This window comes from Pelodiscus sinensis, chromosome 3 (genome assembly GCF_049634645.1).
Source record: "Pelodiscus sinensis isolate JC-2024 chromosome 3, ASM4963464v1, whole genome shotgun sequence".
Lineage (NCBI taxonomy): Eukaryota > Metazoa > Chordata > Testudines > Trionychidae > Pelodiscus > Pelodiscus sinensis.
Genome location: NC_134713.1, coordinates 85,441,148 through 85,465,172, shown reverse-complemented (window position 1 = coordinate 85,465,172; position 24,025 = coordinate 85,441,148). Strand labels below are relative to the sequence as shown.

At 43.6% G+C, this 24,025-nt stretch overlaps 1 protein-coding gene across 1 annotated transcript in view; it reads left to right on the top strand.

Annotated features, from left to right (window-relative positions):
- The first annotated feature begins 544 nt into the window (after positions 1-544).
- MAN1A1 (mannosidase alpha class 1A member 1) overlaps positions 545-24,025 on the top strand; it is a 186,755-nt gene continuing 163,274 nt past the window's right edge. Inside the window, exon 1 of the mRNA XM_006123079.3 lies at positions 545-1,383. Coding sequence (XP_006123141.2) covers positions 760-1,383 — 624 coding nt within the window. The 5' untranslated portion in view covers positions 545-759. The remainder of the gene's footprint in view (positions 1,384-24,025) is intronic.

Here is a 24,025-nt window from a genome sequence, read left to right as displayed (position 1 = left end):
GGCTGCCAAGCCGCTCAGATGACTAATTAACCTGGCTAATCAATAGGAGGCCTCTATGCTAATGTCGTTTTAACCTTGGCGATCTTCCTTTTGGCGGACGTCAAACGACACAGAATAGACGCCCACCGCTCAGCCAGACAGCCGACCCCCCCCCCCCCCCCCGGCCGAGCAAACAAGAAAACCAGCAGCGGCAGCAAGGGAGGGACGAAGGGGGGAAGGCAAATTAAAAGCAGATCACACGGGTTCCTTTAAAGACACAGCGGGGCCTTTAGAGAAGGGTCTTAGTCGCATTAATGCCGCGGCTGCTGCCTCCTTTAGCGCGGCCACGGGGGAGCCCGGAGCGGTTTGCGGGAGCCGGAGTCGATGCACTTCGGGTCCCTCCCTGGCCCCCTTCCTCGCCCGCCGCCCGAGTGCGTGTGACTCTCGCTCAGCCACACGCGCGCAGGCCCCGCCCCGCTTCCTAGCACGCCCCGCCCTCTGCCCCTCCGCCCACGCGCTGATTGGCCGGCCGGCGCCGCTCCCCCTGGCTGTGGCAGGCAGAGTCCGGCGCTGCCTAGCAGTGGAGCGCTGGCGGGGGAAGGCGGCGCGCGCGCTTTCCCGGGGCCGTGGCGCTCTCGTGCGGATCCCGGGGCGGTCGGCAGCAGCATGGGCAGCAGCAGCAGCTGACAGGCGGCCGCGCCGCGCAGCTCGCCCCGTAGCCGGACGCGCCCGGGAGAGCGGAGCGGAAAAGTTCCTGCCGCCACCGCGGGGCGCTGAGCCATGCCCGCCGTCAGCCTGTTGCCGCTCTTCGGCAGCCCGGCGGGGCCCGGCGCGCTGGGCGGCCCCCTGGGTGGCGGCGCGCTGGGCGGCGGCAGGAAGGTGTCGGGCCCCAGCGCGTTCCGGCTGACGGAGAAGTTCGTGCTGCTGCTGGTGTTCAGCGCCTTCATCACCCTCTGCTTCGGGGCCATCTTCTTCCTGCCCGACTCCTCCAAGCTGCTCAGCGGCGTCTTCTTCCACTCCTCTGCCGCCCTGCCGCCGCCGCCGCCGCCCGGGGGGGAGCAGCGCGCCCCGCCGCCCGGGGCTGGCCCCGCCGGCAGCAGCAGCAGCAGCAGCAGCAGCGGCGCTGGGGAGGCGGCGGCCGCCGCGGCCGCGGAGAACTTGGCCAAGATCCGCGCGGACCACGAGCGGGCTCTGCGCGAGGCCAAGGAGACGCTGCAGAAGCTCCCCGAGGAGATCCGGCGGGACATCCGCCAGGACAAGGAGAAACTTCTCCAGGACAGGCGGGGCAGGAAGGACTCGGGAGCCGCCGGGCTACCCAGCCTGCTCTTCCGCGAGCCCATCGGGGCCGTGGGGCGAGAGCCGGCGGACCCTGAAGTCCAGCAGAAACGGGCTAAGATTAAAGAGGTGGGTACCTCGGGGAGGTCCGCGATCGGGCTGGCTCACTCGCCACTCCGCTCGTTTCCCCTTCGCCAGCCTGTTGTCATTGGCAAACGTTGCCCGGGGGGTGGCTTATTTACAAGTTGGCGAAGTGAGTTTAGGGCTGACGTTGACTCCTGCTGAAAGAGCAGGAACTGGGTGATCAGCCTCCTCAGGGAGATACCATCAGTGTCCGGGATCTTGTTAAGCGTGTAACAGGGATTTGCTCAGGTGTTTACATGGGCGGCCACGCCGCATTCTGAACTCCACCAATGGGTCAGCGAACGCCTTCACTTGGGAGGCGGGGGTTTACAGTGCCTTCTCGCAAACTACCGAGAAAACCTCTTCAACTCTTCCTTCCAAATACTCCTCTTCCCTGGCGATGCCCCAGGGTCAGAGCGCGTTAACTCCGTGTAGTATTTAAACTTCGAAGCTCAGAGAGCCTACGATGTGAGGATGGAGTGACTGTTTCAGAGGGGCGTCTGTGACAGCATCGCCATTGCTCTGTGCTGTGCTACTTCCCATCATTCTCAAAGCACCAGAGCTATTGCCTTTGTATTCCCTCCCTGTGTGGGTGCACTTTTATAATTGTGTAGACTTCTGAGCAAAACTTGGGGGGGGGGGAAATAGGAAACACAGCACTTTGTGTTCAGCAACAAGTCTTTGAAAGCATTTTGCTGAGTTGGGTGGTTAATTGGTTTTTCATACAGTATGAATACCTCATTATGACGCTTATTGATCTAGTCCTTTTGGATGTATTGGTAACTTTTTAATTTGCTGGTAGATTGTCAGTTTCATTTCTGTGTTCCACTTTGTCTCTGGTTAATTTCCTGTGTCTCGGTAGATATTTTCTTCTGCCCCTTGATACTTTTCTTATTCCTTTTGCTTCTTTGTACTTAACAGCTTCTTTAAGTGATGATATTTTCTACCTTAATTATACCTAATAAGGTACAACATGCAGCAGCAGGCTGAAAGCTTATTTTGTTAGTTTTTAGCTTTCTTGATCTCCTATGGTGATCCTGCTCTTACACTGTATAGTTTACTAAAGATTACATGTTTTGACTCTGTAAATATGGTTCTCTCTGTTTTCTATTAAGCATAGCAAGACAAGGCTGTGAAAAAAGTTTAAAGAAAATGAAGCATGTCTTGCAGAGGGGAGATGGGTATTAGGCTCTTCTTGCTGTTCTCATTGGATCCATAGGACAAAGTAGTGCATCTGGTTCTGTTTCACATGCCAGTTTTGCTTTACCTCTCATCAAAATAGTTAAGACTTGTTTACTTCTCTGACGGTGCTAGTATTGGGGAAGGTGTGTCCTATGTTATTTCTTACATCTAATGTAAAAAAACTGCTTTAATGTTGGGAGATGAGCAAAGGCACTTCTGTCTCTTCTGCACTGCACATGCATTGCAATACTTGGATTTTCAAAAGCTTCAGAGAGGTAGCTGAGTTAATTTGTAACTGGAAACATTTAAAAAAAATGAATAGTCTAATAGCACCACTAGAAAGTGCATTGTGCCCACGAAAGTTCATACCACCATCTACATGTTTTGTTAGTCTTTAAGGTGGTACCAGACTATTCGTTGTGTTTTTTTTTTTTTTTTTTTTTTTTAATTTTGAAACTTGTGTGTTGGCCAAACTGTATTGATGTGAAGTCTGAATTGACAGAGTTAGAAAAAGTTGTTTTTATAACCTGTAATAGGAACAATAATTTTGTGAACTCAGAATTGTATTTATTCAGACTGATTTTGTTGTTCAGAAAGCATTAACTTGAATGCCCTAAACTAAACCACTTTGTGGAGGAACTCCCACTTTGCTCCTTTCTTACAGGGAAAAGGGGAAGTGACAGTTTTGAGGTAAATAAAACCTACTCAGTGACATTAAAATTGCAAAATCACGCACTTGAAAGTTAGAACTATAGATTCAGGTAGCCTTTGTAACCTTAATCTGAGTCTCCAATGTACATTTCCATTATGGTAGTCCTTTTAATTGGGCAGTCCCATAATATTTCCCAGCTTCTTTCAGTGCATAGAAAGGACAGAGCTCACTGAACAGCTTGAGATTCTCTATTTCTTTTTATTCTCTTTATTCAACATGTGCTTCCATACTTAATTTACTACACACCATATAAACCCTGCTCTTAATGCAGAATTAATTTCCTTATGGGCATTTTTATGTTAGTACCTGAGTGCTTTACAGATGGTCAGTTGATTTTCCCAAAGACCTAGGTGATCTTGTTTCTGTTTTGTGGGTGGAAGTCTTCATCTCAGATTAAGACCCAAATTTTCACGTGCCCACTATTTTTGAGTGCCTTGAACATATTTTTTCAGAGTCCACAGCATTTTAAGGGCACTTCATGTATTCAAAGCACATCTCCTATTTTGAGCACTCACAGCTGCAACTGTAGGCTTGCAAATTAGAACCTGGTTATCTCAAATTGGACACCTGGAAAATGCGGAACCACAGAGTGGCCACCTGTGAACACTGGCTAAGATGCACAGCAAGTCACTTAAAAGACCTCTATACCGGAGGCAGGTATGATGCAAGAGGCCTGGTTTTGTGTCAATAACTTTGGTCAGGCTCGACATACTTAATACACTTAACACTATCATTTGTATAAATATGCTCTCTCTCTAATGGTAGTATGTAAGCTATCGTGGGAAAGCAGAAAACTCCCTGATGTTTCAGAGGGGAAGCAGAGTTAGTGTGTAACAGGAAAAACAACAAATAATCTGGTAGCATTTAAAAACTAACAAACCATATACAGGCAGTCCCCGGGTTATGTACAAGATAGGGACTGTAGGTTCTTAAGTTGAATCTGTATGTAAGTCGGAACTGGCGTCAGCCACTGCTGAAACTGATCAGTTTCAACCGTGGCTGAATCTGGATGCCAGTTCTGACTTACATACAGATTCAACTTAAGAAACCCAGGCGTCCCCAAGTCAGCTGCTGCTGAGACTGATCAGCGGCTGACTTGGGGACGCCTGGGGAAGAGCTGCTGGGGTGCTGCTGGGGTGCTGCTGGGTAGGCAAGAAAAGCCTGGTCTGCTGGGGGGGGGCACTAGCTATACCCAAGTCCTCCACGGCTTTGCTCCGTCTCCCTGATCTGCTGACGTGGAGCAAAGCCGCAGAGCACACGGGCAGCAGGACAGTCCAGGGGTGCCGCGGCTGTCCCACTGCTGGCGTGCTCCCAGGCTTTGCTCCCCATCTCCCTGGTCTGCTGGTCAGACCAGGGAGACGGGGAACAAAGCCGTGGAGCACGCCCGCAGCGGGACAGCCCATGCGCGCCTGGGCTGTCCCGCTGCGGGCGTGCTCCGCGGCTTTGCTCTCCGTCTCCCTGCAGACCAGGGAGATGGGGAGCAAAGCCACGGAGCACGCCTGCAGCGGGACAGCCCGGGCACGCTTGAGCTGTCCCGCTGCGGGCGTGCTCCGCGGCTTTGCTCCTGTCCCACTGGTCTGCTGGGGGGGGTCCAGCAAAGCCGCTGGACCTCCCCCCAGCAGACCAGGGACACCAGAGCAAAGCCGCCGCCTGTCGTTTGCCCGGGAGCAAAGCCGCCGCCTGGGCGGCTTTGCTCCCGGGCAAACAAGCAAAGCCGCCCAGGCGGCGGCTTTGCTCTGGTGTCCCTGGTCTGCTGGGGGGGGTCCAGCGGCTTTTCTGGACCCCCCAGCAGACTAGGGAGACCGGGAGAAGCTTTTCTCGCCCCGGAGGACACGGGTGGCGACCCGCTGCCCGTGAGCTCCGGGGCGAGAAAAGCCCCGTTCGTAAGTGCGGATCCGACATAAGTTGGATCCGCGTAAGTCGGGGACTGCCTGTAGATGGTATCATGAGCTGTCATGGGCACAGCCCACTTCTTCAGCTTAACTCACTGATGGTTAATATTGTTTGTAGATGTACATATGAGGTGTGTACAAACTTGTGTCTGTGCTAGAATGCTTGCCAAACATATTACAAGAATATCAATGTGTAAGCAAAGTCTGCCTTGGACAATGGAATGTGTATTTGTCTGATCAGCCTTGTCCTGCGCAGACACAGTGAAGGGATGTTTACATGAAAGGTAAACAGAAGCCTTTAATCTAGTGAATGGAGGAGATAGTTAAACTACAAGATGGGATTTGAACCTCAAGTGTTAGCAACAGAATTGACAGTATAGAAATAGTTAAAAAAATGTATCAAGTATGGTCTTTTTTATAAAGTTCTGTGAAGTGGGTTGTATCCACTTCAACTCGTGATACCATCTACATGTTTTGTTGGTCTGGTAGCGCTTTATAGACTATTTGTTGTTTAAGCTTTTCCTGTTACTAACTCGGCTTCCCCTTTGAAGCTTGTGACATAGTGGTGACTGACAACATTGTGAGATCACTGAATACCCTTACTAAGTATATTATGCTCTGAAGTCAACCCAAACAAAGGGGAAAAACGTTTTTTTGGGAGGAAGGGGTGATAGATAGCTATCTGTCTCTAGTGTAAACTAAATAATGTGGAATCAATTTCATTTTACATATAAATTTAGCAGAGGAATTGGAAGCCTGCAAGAAAGGAGGAACAGCAGGAAAGCCTTCTTGCCTGGTGAAGGAGATTTAGTCAACTTTGGGAAGACAGCATGCTGTTTACAACCCAGCAGGAGAGAGAAGCTTGGTCTGTGCTTACTTTTCAACTAATGTGTCAGAGGTTTACAGGACTATAAAAAGAAAGGAGAGATCCGATAATTGTCCATTCATTGAGGGTCCTTCAGTAAAAGGTACTGAAGTATTTTTTGGGAACCGATTAGGTGAGAAACCCACTTAGGAAAAGATGGTAAACTGCTGAAAGTAAGCTTTAGTTTTGGAACTGTTTTGCTTTTGTTGGCTTGTAACTAGGGCTGTAAAATCCCATTTAATTGGTTAACTGATTAAATACAAAGTTTAACTGGTTAACCAATTAAAGGGAGGGGTGCACTAGCCCAGCTGGGCTGGAGTCCTTCCCCCACCCTGCCATGGAGGGTCTTGAGTGCCTATCACAAACAGGGGCTGCTCCAGCCCAGCTGTAGCAGCTCTTGCCTACTGTTCCTCCCCACACCTGCTGCAGACATGAACTGCTCCAGGTACCTGGTGCAGCTCCTGTCCATGGTGGGCCCTGCCTGATTGGGATGCACCTGGTGGGGCTGGAGGAGCTGATGCTTAGGGAGCTGATCCAGCCCTCACAGGCAAAACAGTAAGCATCAGTGTTAAGGGTGGTGCTTACCGGGTAATGTTTCACAGCCCTAATTGTACACCTTTTTAATTGCTTATACTTCATATCACTTAAATCTATGTCACTTGGCTAAACAAGCTTGTGTTACTGGGGGAAAAAAACAATTCAGTGCTATGATGCAAATGTGTTCACCCCAATTAAATTAATTAGCAGCTGTTACTGTCTCTTTAAAGGAGCAGCAAACTTCTTCTAGTGTTCCAGGAGAACACTGGATGTTTCCAAAGAAGTCAGTGGGGGAACTTTGGGGGAACTTTGTGTTCACTACTTGTAACTTGCTAGGCAAGGTTAGGACTGGTAGGGTCCTGAAGAGATTGATGGTAGAATAAACAAGCTGGTATGTTAGGGAGTTGTCAGATAGCTAATAATAGTATAACTCTCTTTGAGGCAGTGGCAAAGTCACAGTTCTGAACCTTCAGCTGATTGTTACATTGACAGCTGATTTGGGGGAAGTTTGGACGGGAGTATGACTTGGCATGCTCTCCTCCAACACCGGGGCAATAGAAGGGAACAGGGGATAAGCCTACTTTAAGGCTTGCTTTTGTATCTGGGCCATGGGCTACAGTACATAGCACTTAAGTCACTCAGAGTTACAAGGCAGGCAGAGATGCAACTTCACTGGTCTGGGTGGAATCTCCAGGAGTCACAGCAGATTTAATAAACTGAAGCGAGAAGTACCAAATGTGATCATATCGTCTAGTCTGACCTCCTGTCGAACACAGGCCACAGAACTTCCCCCAAACCATTCCTAGAGTATGTCTTTAAGAGGAGATATCCAATCTTGATTTTAAAATTCAGTGATGGAGAATCTGTACAACAATTGATAAATTGTTCTAGTGGTTAATTACTCCCTGTTAAAAAAGCATGCTTTATTTCTAGTCGTAATTGGCTAGGGTTCAGCTTTGAGCATTGGTTCATGTTAGACCTTTCACAGGTAGATTGAAAACCCCATCAGATATTTAATAACGGGACCTTCAGTCCAGCAGAGAAGATATTGAAATATTTGTTCCCCGTATAGATATGTGCACACTGCAACTGTCACTTTTAACGTTCTGTTTAAGCTAAATAAATGAGCTCCTTGAGTCTCACTATATAATGCACATAGATAGAATCAAATTCTCCAGGGTGACATTTTACTGCCCAAGCCAGGAGATCATGCTTTCATTTCCTGCAGTGCTCTGCCTCCTTCACTACCCACATCTTTCTACAGCCAATTAAGCACATTTCCTACTGAGAGCAGCCCTGTTCACCAACCCTGACTCATTCCCTAAATGCCCATTATTTGCATTAAATGAGGCAGAGTGTATGGGGGTTGGGGAATGGGGCATGATCTTATGATTAAAGACTATATCATAATGGATACATATCTGGAGACTAACAAGATAGCACTGTAATTATGAACGTAAGTGTCAAAAGTTAAAGTAACAAGATGGGCAAGGTAATATCTCTTACTGGATCAATTTATTGTTGAGACACCAGATTTTGAGCTGACATAGATCTCTTCTTGCAAACTGGGAAATGTACTTGAATGTCACAGCTAAATATGAAGTGAAACAGGTTGTGTAGAACTAGTAGTCCACCTTGAATGGTCTCACTGAAATGTGTTAAGTATAATAGTGAAGTCCGCTTATTTTGAAACTCCACTCACAAATGAAGAATTTGAGGTCTGGATTGATTTATTAGGGTGAAGTTTCATTCAGATGTGCTTTATCCCCTTGGAAGACCTTCAGTGGCAGATGTGAAATGCTGCATTCCGAAGTATTATCTCCCAGCTCAGCTTCTCCAAGCCAGAGGGAGTGAAGGAAATGGCTGCTGTTGTAAGACAATGAAATAGCTTTGTTGACCAAAGTACTTCACAGCAAATAAAAATAACACTATACTCCCAAGGCCACAACTTTGTTGGAATCCTAACACTGGTAAAGCCATGCTAATGCATACTGTTTAAAACTGATAGTTTTTTGTTCTGCGTCTAGTAAGGTCATGAGAATGTTGTTGGCCAGTCTGTCTCCTTTTTTTTTTTTTTTAACACTCCTTCTCAGGAACACACATGCAGACTAGTCTGAGGCTAGTTTTTTTTTTTTCCCTCTTGGCCTTGCACACTGAAGATGACGTAACTCCAGGATTCAGGGATCATGTCTTTATTTTGTCTTGTAAAACACCAAAGAATTTGGGGGTATTTTATTAGTGAGTTGAGGAAATTTGGTTGTGACTGACTCACATGGAATTTATCCTCCTCCCAATTAACCTTGTAAATACAAGGTTTAATAATGGTTACTGTAGGCATGAGGATTTCTTCTAACCTATGTCACAAACATCTCTATCCCTTTCCCTGTATTTCTAGCACTTGCTTCTTTTATGTTCCTCCATAGATGGTGCATTGGTGAAACATTCTTATCTTGCGAGCCGCATGCAGACTCCCTGGCTGCCCACTTTTGGAGTGTGCAAATCACCTGATTTGCAATCCATCCCCACTCCTTCTCCCTTCCAGAGCTGGAACACTGCAAATATCTGTTTTACAGTGATCCAGCTCTGAGAATGTGGACAGAGTGTGAATCAGGCGATTCGTGGCTCCTCCAGAAGGGCTGATGATGGGGAGGAGTAGGAAGTGCAGGGCCCCAGTGTGCAAGAAGCATGTGGGGAAGAAGAGCAGGCAGGGGGTTTGCTGGCCACATGTGGAGCTCAAGTGTGCTGCATGCAGCATGGGCCATAGGTTGCCCACTGCTATTCTGTCAGTTCATGCCTAGAATTCTTACCCGTTAAAGTACTAACCATGTACAAACCTGCTTAGTTTTAAGAACTCGAACATGAGGTTAATTAGACTGGAAAAGAGGGATTTGAATTATCCGTGTTTTGATTCTTGACGTGCTTTTTCAGAGGTTACATTATAATTCAACTTTTTTCTGTATCTGATACTTTCAAACACATGACGTTTATTTGTGGAAGATTAAGTGAAAGAGTAGCTTGAGCACCCACATAATTGGCTCTATTATGGGAAAGCAAAAAAGGTCTGAATGCCCTCTGCATCCTCCCCTCGTGCCCTCCTGTCCCCCCCAAAAAATTGCCTTGCTTAATTTAAGTTGACTATCACCAACTTGGAAAAGACTAAACATAAATTTGAACTAGAAAGGTTTGTGCTTTTTGATCAGTTATTGCTGGTTTTGTTTTGGTGAATGTTACATAAGACTGGGAGGATTAAGGTTTAGAATGGAATGTTCTGTTTTGGCTAAGATTATGAATTCATAAAGTAATTTCATGTTGTATAGCTCACTTAGCAACCTGTGGCATCCTTGCGGCATGAAGGAATGGAGTACATCATAGTATTAGAATGTAGTTGTAGTTGGCTGTAACTCAGTGCTGTTCTGCTTTTCTGCCTTCGGTGTGCACACTTCCAGAGCTGAAATTTACTTGGAAATATACTACTTAAGTAACTAATATATCTGGCATGGAAGAAATTGATGGTGAGCTTCAATCAACTAGGTGTGAATGACGGCAGAGCATTTTATATGAAAAGCTGAAAAGAAGTTCTGACACTGTTTCTGATGTAATATAGTTGACTTCATGAGAAGCACTGGTACTGTGTAAATGATGGACTTTTTAAAAAGCCTTGAAAAATACTGCCATGAAGTTTGGTAAACTGTCGTCTTCGGAAGATTAGGGTGTGAGTTCTTAACTTCCCTTACCTTAGGCTGCCAATTATAAGCAGTACCTGAATTTGACTTTTATTACGGATTATGTTATAGGATATGATTGAATAGCTAGCTATATTGTAATATGCCACCTCTTTCTTTGTCAATTAATTGTAGTCAGAGATGGGATGACAATAATGTTCAGAAAATGCACTTAAGCTAGTTATCCACAAATTCCTACTGCCTTACTGCTCATGAAATGACAACAGTGCAATACAATAATGTACACTGGGGTAATTGGCTACCTATTTTGTAATAGAAGAGCAACCTAACTTCTAGCTTTGTAAGCCTGAAGGGAGGAATGTCATAGCACATGTTCTTCCATTTATAAGACTACCTAAGTACTAGTTCAACACATTGGATCTTTCTTTTATTATGTTGCATTTTTGGGAAAAGGGTGATTTTTAAAGAAAATGTGTTTCAGAGCGTTGCACGTGTAAATCTTTTTTCCTTTCTAAAGTACTTAACACCTTCGCAAAGCTGAAAATTATGAAAATTGTCAGATCAGGCATAAAATGGAAACTTACTGAAATAGCTTAATTGAAACACCTTCTGGAGTGTTTGTTGCTGTTGTAATAAAATACTTGGCAGATTTTCTCAACCTCCTATGAAGGTCAAGTATTGCTGTCTTAAAATTGGGAAACTAAGTCCATGTGGCTCACTGAAGGTCACACAATAGGGTACTAGAGAATTGCACTTGTTTACCTGACTAGAGTCTTCTGCTTTGTGCTGTAAACCATGCCACGTTGTGGTGTTAACTAAATGCAGAGGGTATAAGCTTCTTCTCACACAAGCAGTCATACTGAGCCTAGTGTAGGTTAAGCTCTTGGGATCTGACCTAGGGATGTAATAGCACAGTCGATTTAACCGATAAGCAAAAGTTTATAGGTTAATGCTATAGACTACATGCATTTCCCCTCTCCCCCATTGTCAGTTTTTTAAAGCAGGCTGGCCAGCAACCTAGATCAGTCCCAGCTTGCACTTGGTCCTGGACCTTCCCCTGCTGCAGCTTTGCGTTTTTAAAGTGTATTAGGAGGCAAGCAGCTAGTTCAGTTCTGGCTCGTGCTAGATCTGTGGGCTCAGACCCTTTTCTCTCCCTCTTCCCCCCCCCCCCCCCCCCCCCGCTCTCTCCCCCACACCGGACAGGCTGCCCGGGGACTATAGAATAGTTGACTAACTGACAAGAATTCATGAGATTAATTGACTATTCAGTTAACCAATATTTAACATCCCTAATCTGACCATAACATAAGATAGCTATTGACAATATTGATGTTTGTGAATGTCCACTACAAGGTATGCAAGTCTGAGGCTGAATCTTAAATTATATGATAGCTAATGGGTCCAAATAGTTAAATGCTCCTGTAAAGTAGAATATTGTAATCAGTACTCTAGTCACAGTTGGTAAGAGGATGGGAGGATGCTCCAACTTTTTCTAGTATCGTCTTTCCAGTATCACCTCATCTTCAGTACTGCTGTAACAAAGAAGCACTTCCATTAATCTCATTGGTTTGTACAGGAAACTGATAAATTAGGCCTTAGCAAATGTACTGTATTTTATTAGCTGGTGTTGAGAGAGGTATTATTATTGCTCATTCTGGTACTTCTAATTTTAAAGCCTTTGACATATTAACAACCAGTTATAGTCTGTTAACAGGGAATGCTGCTTGTAGGCAACTATGCATTCAAAATTTGTGTTTGTCAAGCATCTCTGCATCTTGGCTTTCGTTTACTTGAGAAATGTCAGGTGAATGAAGTATGACTAAAAGAATCTTTTTAATCTGTTAAGATACTGTAATAAGAAACCACAAGAATCAAGAGACCAGAAAAATTAAAAAGCTTGAGGGGCCAACAAGATATGTTGTACAAAGGGTGAGATGAGTTAGAACATTTAGCTATTAAATAATTAATTGCTTTTTGAATCTTCCTTCAGAAGAATCAGCTTTTCCTCTGAAGGTGGATGGAAAAGCAAAACTACTAGGAAAGAGCATGTTTCTGTGTAATTCTCGGTCACATGGGCATACCACTTTTTTTGTCTCTATTTATGACAGACGTAGTGGCTTCTATCTATTGACAAATTTAAATTGAAAAGGAAAATCATTGTCTATTAGTAGTTTTACCCATTTCTTTCACTCCTTTCTTGTCTTATCTGGTTGGTGTCTCTGTCTAGGGATGCCTTTACTATTCAGCAGCATGGAACATGTTGCTGTTATCAAACCTCTTCAGTCTGATTTCAGCATTGTTTAAAATTTAGCAAGAAGATGTCTTGTATCAGACAAATACAATTTCTTTAATTAGTGGTTGGCAATGTTGAATTGTTCTAAATAATACGTAAAGCAAAGGACACCTATACCTTTTGAATTCCTTCCTGTGTAAAAGCTGCTTTCTTTCAAAGACACGTGAATTAGCTTGTATGAAAGAATGCCTACATTTTAACATGGGGGGGCGGCTGAGTAAAATCTGGTTGCAAAATTGCACTGGTTAAAGAACTAGTATGTCTACAATGGACTAAAATGTACATGCGCGCATCCCCTCCCCCCCAATCCATTCTTTCAAAGTTGCTGTTTTCTGTTGCTCCTTTTCTGTGATAAAATTGATTGATAATTGTGCTGATTTCCTAAATACAGTCTTGATAGTTCTGCTGGAAATCTGCTGCTTGTTACTGTGGTTATAGTTCTCCACCCATCTGTGATTCTGAGAATTGCATTCCAAGTTTTGTGTTGTACCTAGGTAATCCATTTGAAAATACTTAAAAAACCAAAACTAAACTAAAGGAGTGGAAGTGGATGTAAATAATTAACAGTGATGATTATTTTGAGCTTCATTGTCCTGTAACAGAAACCCTAATTGCTGTTTCGACTGTAGTGGAGATGTACTTGGAATGCTATGATACATCATCACTGTATTGAAGTGGTTCTTTTGACAACCTCGTCAGCATTGTGGGTGTCTGAACACAAACTGCCTACCAACTAATATTTGCATAACTAGCTGAGACATTGTCAGACCGGGTGCCAGCTCGTCCAAGGCCCCTGGGACAAATGCAAAGCTGGAAGTCATTCTGGCTCTCCTGTGTTAATAATCTTATAATAACTGTTAGACATCTAAAAGTCTTTAGATTTTATGAAATGCTTGTTGGATGCTGTATGTATTAACCTTTTATTACACAGGATGATGTGAATACAGGAGGCCACCGAGTTCCGACCCCTCCGCCCCAACACTTAAAACCATTTTTGTAAGTGCGGAAGGGGCCGGAAACCCCCCGACTTACGTCCTCAGCCCGCATTTATGACGCCACGCAGTCCCTACTGTAAGTGCAGGTTCGAGTTACGATGCCCCCGACTTGCGACGCTTCCTCCGGAACCAATCGCATTGCAAGTCGGGGGCCTCCTGTATAAGTAACACTTAAGTTCTGTAATTAAAAATGTTTGCTAAAACTGTAGGCCCCCATAGTCACGAGATGAGCCTTACCAAGTATAAAACACTAACTTACCACAAGAATGTCCTGTCCTCTCCAACAAAAGAAGGCCTGTAGACGACAGATGAACCTTTGTGGAACTCCAGCTTTGTGCCCGTGCCCTTGTCCTTGTCCCATCACAGTTTAAATACTGGAGGAAGGGAATAAAAATCCCCATAAAAGAGAATTTATCACAATGCTGCATAGAATTTGGAGAGAGTGATACAGGTTGGACTTCCATGGTCCGGTACTCTTGGAACCTGAGCTGTCCTGAACGAGGGAGTTTGCTGGACAAGGGGAGATCAGTGCTCCCTGCCAGCTGCCTGCTCCTGGGCTCCTCTCCCTGGGGCTCCCCTCTAATGCTGGCCTGGCAGGGGCTCCCATACTGCTGCCTGCAGGCTGCCTGAACATCCCCCGGGGCTCCCAGCTGGGATTCCTGGCTGCTGCAGACCTGCTGCCGCAGGGTGCTCCCTAGCTGCTGCCTGCGGGGGGATGTTGAGGCAGCCTGGACTCCCAGCTGTGATTCTTGGCCACTGCAGGCCTGCTGCCGCAGGGTGCTCCCTGATATTCCCCAGAAGGGGCCACCCAGCTACCCCTCCCCTTCGCTAGGCCGGTCCCACTGCGGTTTGGGGTTCCCAGGTGAGGCTGCTCATCTCCGTCAGCCCTATTTCAACCAGGCTGTTTTTGGCTGGTGCTGCACCCTGGTGGTTCACCCTGGCTCCACTGCTGCAGGGGGTTTCCTTGGGTTCCGGCACGGGCTGCCTGGCTGCTGCTAGCCCTTCTGCTGCCAGAGGTTCCCACTGCCGGCAGCTTTGCTGTAGCTGGAGGTTTTCTGGCTGAGGCCAGAACTCACCAGCTGCCTGACCCCATTGACATGGATGGTTCCCCGACCAAGTGAGAGGCTCCCCAGCTGCTGATGGTCCAACCTGAGTTCCCCAGCTCCCATATTGTCACAGCTGGCTTCCACTGCTGCCTCTGGTGCTCTGTGGTCAAGCAACATCTGTGATCCTGCTTGACCAGAAAGTTGTAGATTTGGGAAGTTTAACCTGTATTTCTACACATAAGCAAGGGATTCCCAAACTACTTAGCTTGTGTTAGCCCTAGAGGAGACAGTTTGCACATCACAGAAGAATCTACTATTTTTTTGAAACCTAAGACTGACTCATTTGTGTGTGTTTACCTCATTTAACTTTGGGGGGTGGGGGAGGAGGAAGGGGGTAAGTACTTAATAAATCTGTAGTTGACTGCAGTACAATTGACTTGGGATAAGTAACTTGTCTTAAGACTGAGAGTAAGCTGAATATTGTGTATGGGTTTTTGTTTGTTTTTATTTTTTGGGTAGGATTGTAAGGGACCTTCTGTCACCAAATCAGGATTGCCTGGGTGGCAAGACAGATGGAGTGCTCCAGGAGACTATATCTGCACATTAAAGCTACCTCCAGACTTCATCCCTCTGCCGGCAGAGGGATGCAAATCAAGCACTTTGAAAGTGCAAATGAGCCCGAGATTTAAATATCCCAGGCTTCATTTGCATACTCAAGTTCGGGCGCTGTGCCGATTATGCTCCCTTTTGAAAGTGAAAGTGACGTCTACCCGCAGTTCTGCCGACAGCGGGGAGCTTTTTCAACAGATCCTGTACTCGCTTTTGAAAGGGCGTGTGATCAGCACAGTGCCCGAACGTGAGTGTGCAAATGAAGCCTGGGATATTTAAATCCCAGGCTCATTTGCACTTTCGAAGTGCCTAATCTACATCCCTCTGTTGGCAGAGGGGTGTAGTTTAGACACACCCAAAGACTGTTAAAATACTTGGTGTTCGCTGTTCACACTTGATACTTGGTTGGCAGAATATAGAACACACAACCAGGTTGGGGTTTGTGCCCTGGTTTGTAACTGGCTGCATGGAGGTTGGCACCCATGTTTGTGAACCACCCCAGACAGCTTGACACAGCCTATAAAAGCTTAGGGCAGGTCTTCACTACAGACTTGTATCAGTGTAACTGTCAAATCCACATCCCTGAGGGATGTAGTTATATCAGTCTGTCTGCTGCTGCAGACAGAACACTGACAGGAAATTGTCTCCTGCTGATGTAACCATGGCCTCTCAGGGAAGTGAATTAACTAGTGATGCTGCAGTAGCATCTTCTCTAAAGCAACACAGCTGCACCAGTGTATCTGCGCCCTTCTAGCACAATGTGAAGAAAAGCCCTTAGAGCATAATTCTTGATGCAAAAGCTGTGGTCCAGGATTAGTGGCGCCATAAAGTGAGTCTAGAGAAAATTATATGCAACTATAACTTTATCAGAGCTAACTGACTGCACAAATCAGAAAACCACATTTCAATGATATAGACCGTGCTTGGTCCTGCCGTGAGGGCAGGGGATTGGACTTGATGACCTCTCAAGGTCCCTTCCAGTTCTAGTATTCTATGATTTCAAAGTTACCTATGCAAAAGCATTAAGGCTCCTCACCTTCATGTGGTTTCCTTAATAATTAGAACAACAAAGTTAGGTGCAACTTGCGAGGCGTAATCCTACCATCCGTTATTGAGGATGCTGAATTCATGCCTTTTAAAAAAGATGGGAATAATAGACACACAATCTCCCAATTTTGAATAGCAGTGGCAAAGTCTAAATTCATTAGATTGCTCTCCGGACAATCCTAGGACATTGAAAAGGAAAACAAAGCAAACCTGCACTATACCTTTGAGTCTACAGGAATTGTTGGGATGGGAGAAACTGTTTTTGTTGTTTTTTTAATCTGCATGATTAACTTACACATTTGTGGTGAGCGTATTTAATTTACTTAAACATTCAGCAGGAATACTAATATTGCATCTAGATGGACGGTCCTACAGTCTGAAAATTTTTGCATAACTGAAAAAGATTGTTGACGTGGTCTGTACTGATGCATGTAGACAGTCAATATTCCTTTTGTCACCCTACGTACTTATTTTTTTAAACCATATAATAGACTATTTGTCTTATTAGGGCAGGATTTTCTTTTTCCCTTACAGTACCTGGCACAAGAGTCTGAAATTAAGGAAATTATGATGGGGTAAGAACTTACTTCAAAGAATCAGTTTTGTGTCTCAGGTATGTTAATCAACTTCTGTACGAAAATATTTCATTTGCAAACTGTGTACCACTTCTGACTGTAAGACTCAGACAAGTATATGGACAAAAGTGGCAATTCGTCAGTGCCAGTGTAAAACACCTTTTCCTTGTAATGGCTGTGAATAAAAACAAAACATAAATAATTTACAACTGGATGATTTGATAGTTTCAATATTCTTAATTGTAAACTTGCAAAATATACTAACATACTGTAAGATAAAGTACATATTCATGATGATAAACACTTTGAATGGTTTCATTGAAATGTGTTTGGAATGGTAGTTTTAATTTATTGCCCTTTGTATATAAATTTAATGTCTTTAGTCATATAAATCTAATCAAATCTACAAAGAGAATGAAGATCAGTAGTTCCGGTCCAATGAAGGTAGCACAAGTAGTTACAGTTCGGGTTAACAGCAAGAGAAATTTGGGTAAGATATTAAGAAAAGCTTTGTAAGAGTAAGGGTGGCTAAGCTTTAGAATATGCTTCCAATTAATGTTGTGGAATCCCCATCATTGCAAGTTTTAAGGTGGTTTGGTCAAACCTGTTCTATCAGGTGGCCTAGGTTTATTTGGTTCTATCACAGCACTGGGGGACTGAACTTTGAGGACTTAAGTCCAGTCTTGCATTCTATGATTGTATACCACATTGCCGCTATGTATTATACCTCAAATACTGTTGAATTAAACATAAGGCTGCAGGCTTTGAATATACTTAATCTCAATAGTTGACAATTATTTTCTGAAATTTGCAATATTTTGTCAGTTTGTCTCTATTTAGTAATAGAAGAAATATAGATGAAGCCATTCACTGTAGAGTTGACTTTGCATGTGATCTGTTGCTATTCTGAAGATCTTTAAGGATTTTTAAAAGGGACACTGTATTCTAGGGGGTGTTTTTTTTTTAAATATGTTAAGTCCTGAAACTTTTAAGAATCCCAATTTCCTAGAAGACCTACGTCCATTTAAGTCTTCCCTATTCTTCTGGATCACTGTGTGGGTGTGTTTTGAAGTTGCCATATTTTCAATGTTGAATCTTTATCCCCAAAAAATTTCATTTAATCAAAATGTTAGTGTACTGAAGATATCAAACTCATGAAACAGAAAATAGGTTGACAAGGAATCTCTTCTGTTACTGAGTGTTCATTCCCTTGGCTCATGTCACTCCACTAGTTCTTTAGTCGTAGATGGAACCTGAATTCTTAAACAAGTAGGGAAGGAATTAAAAGCCTTTCCAGCCTTCTTTAAACATGATAAAGAAGCAGAAAAAAGCACAGGAATCACATCTTTTCCAGGCTACTCTAAAACATACTTGAAATACACAATGTCTATTATTCCTGAATAAAAGCTAATAAAAGTACTTCCTCTTTGCAGCTGGGTAATTTAAGTGTAATATTATGAGTTTAAAGATCTGGCCTTGCTATAAAACAAATTAAAGTAATTATGAGGGGTCTTGAGCATTCTAAATTCTTCTTAGGCACGAGGTCAGCTGCATCTACTCCAGTCACTTCTGTAGCACTGCTAACTTTTATTTTGCTAATGTACTGCATTGGCTTCCTTGTATTCCTTATCTCGGTTAAATCTGTTAATATAACAGATGTGTTCCTTTGGCTCTTGAGTTCTAGTCTGATTAAAAATGATTACTAGACTTCTATACCTATACAAAGTTGCTAAAGTCCAGGTTGGTTGTATTTTTGAAGACTCTTTATTAAAAAAAAAACAAAAAAACACCTTTACTAGTTTTCAGCTCACTGTGCTTAAGTTATACACCAAGTAGTCCTATAAATTATTACATCAGTAACACAGGTTGAATCTATATGTTTGCTTTTTTGCCATTATAACGGGTTTTGGCATATATTTTTTCCTACTGTCTGTACTCTATCCCTAATGTAAAAGTGTCAGTAGTGAAATGATGAAACTATGCATGTCAAAGGTGGTGGTAAAAAAAAAAAAATACATCTTGTACAGACAGTTCATCTTGACAGAATTTTTTCCCCCATCACAATAAACCTCCTCACCCCCAAAGTACCTTGGAAATTTACCCTAAAATCTAAGCAATCATTGCTCTGTCACTTTCCTTCTTGGTGGAAGGAAGAAGCATTTAATACTGCATAGGTCAAAATCAGTTGGAAACCGGTATAGATTATAGATCGCTTAAAGAACATGTTTGCTTGAAGCACTGATCTTGCAGTAAGCATTTGTTTATCTAGGAGTTTACTCCACAATTTGAGTAGATGCCAGGTTACTTCATAGCTGAAATCATAGCCTTTGCTTTCTGTAAAAACATGTGTGCTGAAAAGCAGGTTAAAGTTCTTTCTCTCACAAGAAAACTTAAGAGTAGGATTAATGGACTGCCACAGAACTTTAAGAAAGGAGTTAGCCCACTTTTGTTTTTAGTATTGATATGACCATGGCTGGTAATCCTCCTGTAATGGAATTTAGTGTGGTGTCCTGAAAGCTGTTTGTCAAACTGAAATTTTTAAAAGTGACATTTTAACAAGCTGAGTGTCAGCTGCAAAAGGTATTTGTTTAAATAACCATGTCTATAACAAATAAAGCTGATCCCAGAAAGACTGCAATTTTCCTTCAGAGAATAGAAATCAGGTTAAGAGAATGCTCGTTAAAATTAGTTAAAATTGATGCTTTAGACTAGTGGTTTTTCTAAGTGAGTTTTCAGAGTATTTTTTCACTTAATTGTAATGTTAGTGCAAACTTGAGTGAGTTTGTTTTCGACAGCATTCAGAAGTTTCAGATGAAGTATGACTTAGATGCTTTTGAAGCCTTTTACTTTTCTCTGCTTTTTTTCAATCCATCCTTCATTTTGACTCAGTTCCCTTTCCTTCTTGGGTTATTTCTGCATTTGATTCTAGTGTGGAGATTTACTCTGGTTATTACTACTTAGAAATAAGAGCAGAAGTGAAAGAAGCAGATGGTAGGGCTGAGCCAGGGCTGTGTGGTGAGGGTAGGGATGTAAAATCCCATTTAATCCAGACCATGGGGCTGTTGCTCTGCCGTCTCCCCTCCCGCACAATGACCTCTGTGGGGCTGGAGCAGCCTTTCACAGGTGGGGTGCTGCTCCCGGGCACTAGTTAACTGTTACCTGGTAAGGGTGACGATGCTTGCCAGGTAACCAGTTAACCAATTGCCTGTTCACATCCAGACAGGGGTAGGGAGAGGGACTAGTTAACAGGTATGTTAATGGAAGGAAAGGGAACAGAGGACATAGATGTCTTGGTGGTGATGACTCTGTAGAGTACAGGTTGAACCTTTGTAAACTGGAGTTCCCTGGTCTGGCAACATCTATTATCCGGCAGGACCAGAGAGTCCTGGTGGAGGACTGGCAGTGGGGAGCAGTGGGACTCCCTGGCAGAGCAGGGAAGGGAGTGGTGGTACTGGCAGGATAGCAAGGCTAGCCGCATGGAGGGGGGAGCCATCCAGGAGGCTGGTGGTTGGTCCAGGGTTGGGAGGGACAAGTAGCAGGGAGACCAAATACAGGCAACTCCGGACTTATGGTCCCCCGCATTTACGACCATTTTTTTTCTTGTGAGAGACCTCCTAAAAGCCCCCAATATATGTACGCAAGTCGAGTTTTCATATCCCCAACTCATAACTCTGGTCACCTGAAGAAGTGGGCTGTGCCCACGAAAGCTCCATGATACCATCTACGTTTCGTTAGTCTATACAGTGCTACCAGACCATTTGTTGTTTATGACAGCGTATGACAGACTCCACGCATCATCCCAAAACAGGAAATGTACAAGGTCAGTCAGACTCGCTAGTCTGTAGCTGCTGCCTGAACTGCGTGTATCTCCGCCACATCGGTCTTCACTTTTTAGTTATTTTTATGCATTATTTGAATTACTTAGTTTAGTTTTTTCTCCATTTCCATAGTCAATTTTGGTATTTAAGGTATGAAATGGGTTTCCAGGAACTGAACTGCCACTTATAACATTGCGCCTATGGGAAATAAGGATTCGACTTACGATGGCTTGACTTATGACTTTTTAGTTAGTTCGTAAGTGTGGGGGTCGCCTGTATGACTTCCTTGGTTGGGCAAAATTCCTCATCGGGGACCAGTCAGGTCTCAAGTTCTGGACCAGGGAGTCCAACCTGTACTTGGCTTTGTACATCACAGTAAAAGTTCTTTGCAAAGGCAAGAGCTAAAAAGTTGGGAAATACCATAATTCTAGATATCAGTGCAACTGTAACTTGTCCCTTTTGTGCATATGCATTATTATAATCTGAACTACTGTTGTGAGGTTGGCATTTGTATGTTGCTCAGAGTAGAGATTAGGTAAAGGGTCTCTAATGCATATTCATGCAAAATGTGTGAAAAGGACCTCTGAAAAATCAAACTTTTTCTCTATTACAGACTTAGGCACTTAGTTTCCCCAGTATACGTCAGTGAAGTTTTCTTGGCACTTGGTATTATAAACCAGCTAATAGCAAGTTAGCAGAAACTCTTAATGTTCAATGTAATTCAGTCTTAAGATGTTGTTAAATCATTGTAACGTAGTTTTCGGAAATGAGCCATTAAAAATTCAGAAATTAGTACTGGTATTCTCTCCTCCTGCTAGTACTTAGAACTGTTGTGAATTAATAAAACTTCAGTGCTATTAATATTATAGCTTTTTAAAAAAAACTGTTACTTGGTATGAAAATTCATAAATGAAGTCGCAAGCTATTTCTGCTTAGGTTAAAACATGTCTTTTGTAACCTTAATAGCAAAAAAGCGTACTTTGTGGGGGGGGGGGGGCTGTAGTTAGTTACAGAAAATCATTTTCTGTAACTATCAACCATCTTCATGTTAAGAGGCACTAAGTGACTCCAATTGAGAAACCTAAATTTTCCCCACAGAACTCTTATTGTGGGCAAGCTGACTTTTAATTTATATTCCATTGTGCAAAGTGAGGCCAGGTCTTCCTTAGATATCATGTTGGTGTGGCTTTGGGGGGTGGTATGCTGATGAAGTTCCTTGCCTGTCGTATCATCTTATATTGATATAGAGAATGTGCTTTCATCTTTTGCTGGGGGAAACAAATAGACCACATTAAACTGCCCTAAGCTCATGCAGTCACTCCAGGAAAGGCCACTCAAATCATAAATATTATTTATTTGGTAGTGTTAAAAGAAAGTATTAGTGGATACATCAGAACAAGTCTTACCCCCCATTTATCTGTCCACTCTCCCTTTTTTGAGAGAGAGACTGTGGAATCTGACTGTCTCCCATTTGGCTGTTTAAAGTATGGACAGTGAAGAGGAGGATTAAGGAGTTGTTGTTGTTGTTGTAGTGTTTTGAGTCTGTAGTGTTTTGAGTCAAGGAATACCCATTGTTTGTACACAACCTTGTATGACCATTATGATGCGTTCCTGCTGGTGGCCCTGAGGAATTGCCACACACTAAGAACAATATTGGGTAGAAGAAAATCACTTCTGCCATTTCAGGCAATACTAAAAAGTCCCCGCTGCTTTGCATAACACTATATATAGCATGCAAAGGTCAGCGTGACATTAGGAATGTTGCAGGTACTGCAGAATAGTATTGAAAATACAAGTGAAGCATGAAGGTTTTGGGGCATTTGCCAGAGTTACTTGTTGCTGGATCTTTGTCCATACGTGGCAGTACCTTGATCAGGAACAGAGGAAGTGCAACGACAGCTCGGATCAGTAATGACTATCTTATGTATACAGATTATATTATGTTTTTGCTTTGATAAACTTAGCTTCAGTTGTGTCTTGTGGCAATGAGTACATGTGTGTGTTTGTTTTGGTTTTGCTTTTATAAAAATCCTCCTTTTCATGAGTTTAAAATGTGGCATTCAGTTTAAATGACTAACTAAGAATGCATATCTATCTTGTTCTTCTACTGCTGCCTCTTTAAACTACAGTGTCAGTCTTTTCAGTTTCCCCTCGTAAAATCTTTTTGTCTCTGACCTCTTAAGTCTTTATTCCCTCTATTTCTGCTATATCATTTTGTTTTGTAGAGCAATCGGAACTGCTCAGTGCTATTTAGGCATTGGTAATAGTTATATAACCATCTATATTGGTTATGTAAAATAGATCAATGTTATATCAATCCTAGAAATCTGAACACTTTTTAAATTTTTGGCTGATGCCAAACAGCAAACAGAGGCTTGCATTGAGCTGCCCAGATATCTTCCTGAAATTCTTGTAGTTAATTCAGCTAGTGTCTCTCACTGCTAAGGTCTACAGTTATTCCTTTCAAAATGCATTATCTTGCATTTGTCAGCTGTGATCTTACACTGCCTACTTCCATTTGCAACCCGCACATCTAGTGTGGTTCAGTGTCCCATGCAGTGGCACTTGTTCTTATCTGTTGCTGTAGCCTAAGAGACCTGTACAGTATGGGCTGAGCACCAGTTGGCTTTTAGCTCAAAGGATAGATGCTCCTATACTAAACTTCAGAGGTCCAAGGTTCAAATGTGCTCAGTGGCAGTTACACATTGAGGAATTTTAAAGAATGAAGCAGTCTTCTCTAATTTTCACTAACCTAGCTAATAGACTAATTCATCAATCTTCAACTTTCTTCTCTTAAAGAAGTATTTCTACTTTGTTTCGGGGTAGCCGTGTTTAGTCTGTACAGGATACACTTAAAAAACAACAAATAGTTTGGTAACACTTTAAAGACTAACAAAACCTGTAGATGGTATCATGAGCTTTCGTTGGCACCGGTTTAATATGCAGTCTGTTATAAAATCCCCAAATCCTTGCTTGCTGGCTTGAGGACACAGTTCAGGGAGTAGGGGGGTCCCCAAAACAAATTCCCTGACTGACTAAATGATGATGCACTCAAAGTCCATGAATGACCCTCCGGTTCAGAGATGACTCTGGACTCCTTAGTCACTGCAGAGGGGCTGTTTTCTGCTAGCAAGGATCCTCTTCAGGCAGGAATAGGGCTGCATTGGTCCCAGTATTTTCCCTCACCACAAAGGGGGCGCAGGGCTCAAGGTGCAGATTACACAACTGTACTAAAATCCAAAGAGTAGAAGTGTAGTCTGCTAGCCCAGCCCCCCCCCCCCCCCCCCCCCACGCCCACGGCAACTCTGAACTAGCAGACAGAGCAGAGCTGATCATGTGGTGACTGATCTCACCTAGGGAGCTGGAGGGCTAATTCAACCTGGCTTGGGAAGTT